At 42.7% G+C, this 7,658-nt stretch overlaps 1 protein-coding gene across 1 annotated transcript; it reads left to right on the top strand.

Annotated features, from left to right (window-relative positions):
* Positions 1-316: 316 nt before the first annotated feature.
* TRIML1 (tripartite motif family like 1) lies at positions 317-6,345 on the top strand. The gene is made up of 6 exons (XM_056114404.1): positions 317-730; positions 969-1,064; positions 2,308-2,538; positions 3,848-3,870; positions 4,049-4,146; positions 5,795-6,345. Exons 1-6 carry the CDS (start codon positions 317-319, stop codon positions 6,343-6,345), a joined length of 1,413 nt encoding a protein of 470 aa, XP_055970379.1.
* The last annotated feature ends 1,313 nt before the right edge of the window (positions 6,346-7,658 follow it).

The following is a 7,658-nucleotide window of genomic DNA, read 5'->3' on the forward strand; positions in this document are numbered from 1 at the left end:
CTAAATCCATGCATTTAAATATTTCCATAATACTCTTTACATGTAATGATAAACTTTCAAAATGAGATTCCTCTTGGAGAAAAGATTCCCAGTGTTCAGCCCAGTGAGAAATACCTGAAATGTTTGAGGTTGTTGATGAACCCTGTTGACTGGAGTTCTACATTAAGTCATAATTGGCTTTGTGTGGGAACAGTATATGCCAATGAAACTGGCACATAGGAGAGTAAAGAGTTTCTTGAAAAAACAACATAGCAACTGATCTGCCACTTGTTACAACAACAGAATTTCAGGGAAGAGGCTGCCTAAACTTGTCTCCATGTCCTGCTTTGAGACAATATCTACAGCACATCTGATGGAGAATCTCAGAGAAGAACTCACCTGTTTCATCTGCTTGAACTATTTCACCAACCCAGTGACCACGGAGTGTGGGCACAGCTTTTGTCTAGTGTGTCTCATGAAGAACTGGGAGGAACATAATGCTCCTCTATCTTGTCCTGAGTGCTGGAGAACTTTGGAGTCCCCGAACTTTCAGCCCAATGAGCGTTTGGGGAGGCTGGCTGGCATTGGCAAGCAACTCAGATCTCATGTGCTGCAGAAAGAGGGCAACCATAGGAGAATGTTGGTGGTTCCTAAGGTGATCTCTGATGTCCAGGATGTGAAAACTTTAAAAATCCAAGGTCGCGGTGCAAGCAGAACGTATCAGACGAATGAAGTTGAGGAGTACCACAAAGTAAGAGTGGCTGATTCTTCTTAATCCTAGAACACAAATCTGGTTCCATCACCTAACTCCTATTTGCTCCTCTATCATGATAGTCATGGGGCTGATCTCCAGGTACCAGCTTGCTAACCTGGTGTTCGCCCCTGCTTCCATTGCTTTAGAATCTTGGCCCTGTGCTTGGTTTGGACCCCCCATGCCTTCATGACCTGGGTGCTCTGTTCGTTTTTCATAGACTTCCTCTCTGTTGTAGGGAAAACTCCAGGAACTCCTCATTCTCTTGTGTAAAAAGAGAAAGGAAACTCAAGTGATATTAACTCATGAGAGGGAGAGAGTGATATTGTGCAAGGTCAGTATGTGTCTTTGTCTTTTTTTTTTTCCCTTGCATCTTAGGTATGACTCTGAGAGAGGGACTAAAGGGATGGTGAGTACAACACCAGGAACAAGTAGAATGTTTACAGATGCAATCCTTCCACCCGCAGCCTCCTCCTTTTGGCTGCCTTCCCTTGTCCATCTGGCAATCCTCAGACTCACCCTTGTTCCTTGGCATGCTTGATTTCTTGCTTTTGTGGGCTGGAGCAATAGCACAGTGGTAGGGCGTTTGCCTTGCATGCAGCCAACATGGCCAACCCGAGTTCGATTCCTCCGCCCCTCTCGGAGAGCCCGGCAATCTACCGAGAGTATTCAATATGCCAGACACAGTAACAACAAAGTCTCCAATGGAGACGTTACTGGGCCCGCTCGAGGGGTCTCCGAGCTTCTATTATGCTAATTAAAATTTATTTTCAAGTGTCTATTAGAGACAAAGAGCTAGAAAATATTTTTTTAAAAGGTATCATTCTTTGAAGGGCAACAAGACAAATAAAAGAAGTAAAGGGACAGGAGAGAGATGAGAGCAGGTAAGGTACTTACTTGCCTTGCAAGTTGCTAACCTGGGTTCAAGCCTGTGCATCCCATATGGAGCCCTGAGCACTACCAGGGATGATCACAGAGAACAGATACAGTAGTAGCCCCTGAGCACCAAAGGGTGTGTACTACCCCCACCACCTAATAAAAGGAAAAGAAAAAAGAGAATTAGAAAGGGAAATAAAGACAAGATAGTAAAAATTTGTGAACTAATGCTCAGGGTTATTCACAGCTTTGAACCTGAATTGTCTAGCAAAGCAGGGAGCTCTTTGTTAGAGATAAAAAAAAATTATTTCTAATCCTCCCATTAAAATTTGAAATCTTAAAATGGAAGTATTTGTGATATAGATTTCTCACAGTTTTAATTTAATGCTTTCATTAAATAAATGTTTGTTGATTAGCTCAGCACTTTTTCCTTAGTCTTGTCCATGCTTAATTTGCTCTAGTTTCAATCATAACACAGATCACCTCCTGTCATTTTTTTTTGGGGGGGAGGGGCATCTGTTTTGCACTTATTCAGGTTGGCAATCAAATACAAGTTTTGTGTCAGGTTTCAAGAATTGTCAGAGTGGAACTGTAAGACTTTGTAAAGATTAAAGTTACAATGGTGCTTCTGTTTCTAACTTTATTATATTTGTGTGTGTGTGTGTGTGTGTGTGTGTGTGTGTGTGTGTGTGTGATGGCAGGAAGAGACAAAGTCCTGTAAGCAAGTTGCTGTGTCAGAATATGAAAAAATGCATGAGTTCCTGAAGGAGGAGGAGGAGCTGCAGCTGCAGTTGCTGGAGAAAGTGGAGAGAGAGAACATAAAAAAACTGCGGGAAAATGAGATCAAGCTGACACAGCAAATACGATGCCTAAACAAAATGGTTGAACACGTAGAGAACATGTGTCAGAATTCCATTATAGAGTCTTTTGAGGTAAGTGGGAGAAAAATTAACGAAAAAAACAAACTTGTAGTCACCTATCAAATTTCAAAGCATACTAAATATTTTTTTTTGCTTAACCTGAAAAACTAGGTTCTGGCGACCAGATGGTTTCCCTTGAGAGTCAATACTCTGTGCTATGAATAAAACCTTGGGGGGGCGGGGCGGAGTGAGGGACAAAGTGAGGGGAGGACCGCAGGGAAATTGTTATCCCACCCAAACCTGATGATGACTCCTCTCTAACTTTTGCTCTTCCTTTCTTTTTGCAATCTCAATATCATGAATATTTGAACTTTAAGGAACATGTCCTTTGTGTAGGCACTTTAGTCTTCACAAAGATAAGAGGATGGTGGTTGTTGCACATGAATTAGGTTTATTGTAGCACTGGCAAAATTACTCAGATCTGTGACAGAGAATCCGTTTACTAAATATTTAATTAGTGGTAGAACCCAGGTTCTCTGTGTATCAAGTCTTTCTTTTCTATCTCTGTTTGGTTGCCTGCCTCGGCTGCTACTGCTTTCTCGGGATCTTCTCAAATAAATACACTATTTGAGACAACACTAATTATGTATCTCTCTCCAAGGATAACTTCCAGAATGCCACTAATTCAACCCACCCATACACCGGCTCGGAACACTCTCACAAGATTTCTTTCTTATGCTTCTCTCTGGCTTCTGCAAGCCCTGCATAATGGCTCTGATAGCTTGTCTCTTTGGCCAATAGTTTGTTCTTTTGACAATGGAATTTGGATGTTTTGTTCTACCATTTGTTCTACTCAAGGTGTTCTAAACCATACTTTTTACACTGTGTCCACTGACCAACAGTTATAACTAATAGGTTAGACCAATTTTTTTTTTTATCCTTTTGTTATCCTGTGGACGAGCACCAGTCTATAGGCAGAGTTGAAAGCCATTGTTCTAAAGTCTTGGGATATAGATTCTTGATAGTTGCAAATAATTTTACCCCACCAGTCTTTGCTGGAGCAGTAGCATAGTGGGTAGGGTGTTTGCCTTGCATGCGGTCAACCCGGGTTCGATTCCTCCGTCCCTCCTGGAGAGCTACTGAGAGTATCCTGCCAGTACTGCAGAGCCTGGCAAGCTCCCCATGGCATATTTGAAATGCCGAAAACAGTAACAACAAGTCTCACAATGGAGACATTACTGGTGCCCGCTCGAGCAAATTGATGAACAACAGGAGGACAGTGCTAAAGTGCTAGTCTTTGTTAATGTTAAAAATGCACAAATACTAATTCTCTCTTCCCCTCTCTCTCTCCCTTTCTCTCCCTACCCCCTAATATATTTAGGATTTGAGAGAAACATTGGAAAGGTAGGTTTGCTTTCTGTGTTCACTTGGAAGACACAGGGGTGTAGTTGGATGAAAGAGGTGATCAGTGCGGGCATGAGAGGGTCCCTGCTACTGAGGTAAAAGGAATAGACTCCCTTATTGGGGCAGGCTCTGGGTGCTGGCAGGAGCAGGCTAACTGATGGTTTCTGTCCTTTTGTAGGAGTGAGCCACTCTTGCTTCAGTGTCCAGAGGCAACCACCATGGAACTGTGTCTGTGCCGCATCACTGGAATGAGAGACATGCTCAGAAAATTCTGCAGTAAGTCAGTCTTTTTTGTCAAACCTCCAGGGAATTCCAGTATTAACCTGAGTATGTATTAGGGAGGCAGAACTGAGCCCTTGAGCTTATTCGATTCGATTAAAGTACCCTGCATCAGCACTAGGCTGCGGGGAATACGTATCACTCTCCTGTGCCAGAGCAGAAAGAAACAGTGGGACATGTTTGACGTTGGATGTGGCTTTATTTTCTGTCTAGGACTCAGAGGCTTTCCTTTTCTTTTGTCTGTTTTTAATTGTATACCACCTGCCTTGCGTGCACACACACACACACACATGCATATCTTTCGGCAAGGGCTTCTGCATATTTCTGTCCTTGTCAAGATACAAATGAACAAACTTTAATTTCTTTGTTGGGAGGGTTGGGGGCTAGGTATCCATCAGTGTTTGGCACCTACTCCTACTAGTACTCTAGGAATCATGTGCTGGAAAGTGAACCTGTGTTTCCTGCATATAAAACATGTACTCCAGCACATTAAGTTACTAGCCCTGACTTAAACTTCAAGGCCCTGTAAGGAATCATTCAAAGAATTATCCTCTGAGAAGGCTCCAGATACTTAGGCAGGACTGCACTAATTCTCAACTTTTGTCAATCTGATCTTCAGAGGGAGAGCTCATGGACTCTGAATTCAATGGGTGTTGAAAAGTGTTTACGATGGCATTAGATCTCTGACAGTAACCTTTTCCTCTTGTAGATTGTTCAGTCACCCACAGACAATTGATGTTAGTCACAAAGATTCTGGTTAGACCCAATCTATAAAGAAATAAAACTATGCATAGGGGGACATTATATTGTCAGCACAGTTAATGGAGGCTGGAAGAAGCAACTGTGACTATCTCGTGGGTTCATGATATATCTCACCATCATCTTGAGGTCACAAGAAATAAGGCATGATAAGAAATGTGATTGGAACTTCCATTAAACACTCACAACTGGGGGCTGGAGAGATAGCATAGTGGGTAGGGGGTTTGCCTTGCATCCCCTGTGGCCCCCCAAGCACTGCCAGGAGTAATTCCTGAGTGCGTGAACCAGGAGTAATTCCTGAGTGCAGGAACCAGGAGTAACCCCTGTGCATCACCGGGTATGACCCAAAAAGCCAAAAAAAAAAAAAAAGACCTCCAGAAGCCCCCCAAAACTCACAACTTTGTTATCTTAGCCAAGAATCTGTTTGTCTTCTATAAAAATCGAAACAAAATTAATAATACATGGCATGTTTAAGTGTGATAGTGCTTAGAATACATAAAAATGTTTGACACCAAAGTAGGAGATTAGTAATTGATAAGAGCTTTTATTTCTCTCACACACAAACAGAAGGACCAGACTCAATGTTCACTAATGTGTATACAAATGGTACCGTATATCCTTTGAGGGTAAAGAGCTTTGAGTTCTAATCTGTCTGTTGGACAGAAAAATTTACCTGAGATTCCTCTCTCTTCAGGCAGGCTCAGTATCATTCTGTACCCAACTTTCTTAATTTTGTTTCACTGTCCCTTTTGCAATACAGGAGTGCTCAGCTTATGCTCCAATTCACAGGAAACCTCCCACCACACTTACTAAATGTTATTTTTTAGAGTCACACTGGCTTGTTCCGTTGATTCAAGAGAGGAATTATTCTTTTTGACTCTTGCAGCTGATATTACTCTCGATCCAGTCACTGCCAATGCCCATCTAGTCTTGTCTGAAGATCTGAAAAGTGTGAGACACGGAGGAACCCAGCAGCAGTTACCTGACAACCCAGAAAGATTCGACCAGTCTGCAACTGTGTTGGGTGCTCAGATCTTCTCGTCTGGGAGGCACTACTGGGAAGTGGAAGTAGGCAACAAGACAGAGTGGGAAGTGGGCATCTGCAAGGACTCAGTGAGCAGGAAAGGGAATCACCCAAAGCCTCCTGGGGACCTCTTCTCACTCATAGGCTTAAAAATTGGAGAGGACTATAGTCTTTGGGTCTCCTCCCCTCTAAAGGGCCAACATGTCAAAGAACCTGTGCGTAAGGTGGGCGTTTTCTTAGACTATGAATCCGGGCACATAGCATTCTACAATGCAACAGATGAGTCTCTGATTTATAGTTTCCCTCCAGTCTCTTTCCAAGACTCTCTCAGACCTATCTTTTCCCCTTGCCTCCCCAACGAAGGAACGAACACAGGCCCCCTTACCATCTGCTCACTGAAAAACAGTGTCTGAGGGAGAGGCCCCTGAGCTTTGGCTGAGGTGGAGGTCTAAGACCAACAGATGACTATTAATTAAGATGATGAATGCAGTGACAGTCTCAACATCAGGCTATCAGAAAGACAACCTCCCCAAAGAGTTTATAGTAACCTGAGCATGCAACGAGCAGCCAAATTGTACTGTTAACTTTTAAAACCAATGGGACAAGATAATCTCATCCTGTGTCTTTTACCAAATGCGTATCTAGATGTTTCCAGGTATGTACAAGTCCCTAAAAATATACAGTTAGCATTAGTCCCTCTTGTCTCTAACCCCACTGTCGCAGGTCAGTTTTATAAATATATATCTTTTTCCAGTTGTATGTATTCATATTTTGACTCCAAGAACCTTTGCTGTTTCAATGTGTCTTGTTCTTATTTGCAGACTTTTTTTTCCCTTTATTTTATTTTATTTTTTTTAAAGTTGTAGATTTACAATTTTTTGTGCTTTGGTTTCAATTATACAATGATCAGATACCCATCCCTCCACCAGTGCCCATTTTCCACCACCATGGATAATATCCCTCCCACCCCCATCCCCCCATCCCCCCTGTCTCTGTGGCAGGGCAATCCCCTGTGTTCTCTCTCTCCTTTTGGGTGTTGTGGTCTCTTATTTGCAGACTTTTATGTGCTGAGGCCACCCAAACCCATTTGGGGGGCCCGATAAATGGGGTCCCCATTGCAGGACGGGGAGGGGAGAGGGATTCATGATTCGTTCAGCCTTAAAAAGTTGCTCATCTTCCCATTATACAACACTAGAATATTTAAACTCTGAAAGGTAGATATGTAGAATGTTGCAAATACTTGTGTAAATAGTGTTAGACTATTTGCTACCACAATGACACGTGATTGGAAACTTGTATTGTTAACCTATGCTCAAAGATAATAGACCAGCATTTCTTCTTTTTTTTAATTTTTAATTTTTTAATGATTCACTGTGAGGTAGAGTTACAGACTTACAAACTTTCATGCTTACTTTCAGTCATACAATGATTGAGTGCCCATCCCTCCACCAGTGACCGTCCTCCACCACCAATGTTCCCAGCATTCCTCCCATCCCCTTCCTACCCCACCGCTGCCCTCCCCCCCTCCGCCTCTGTGGCAGGGGCATTCCCTTTTACTCTCTCTTTCCTTTAAGATGTTGTGGTCTGCAATGCAAGTATTGAATGGCCATCATGTTCGGTCTATAGTCTACTTTCGGCAAGCATCTCCCATCCCGAGTGGGCCCTATAAACACCCTTTACTTGGTGTAGGCTAACATTTCTATTCAATGTATTAAGGCTATAGATG

The sequence above is a fragment of the Sorex fumeus genome, unplaced genomic scaffold (genome assembly GCF_029834395.1).
Source record: "Sorex fumeus unplaced genomic scaffold, SorFum_2.1 ptg000024l, whole genome shotgun sequence".
NCBI classification, from domain to species: Eukaryota; Metazoa; Chordata; class Mammalia; order Eulipotyphla; family Soricidae; genus Sorex; species Sorex fumeus.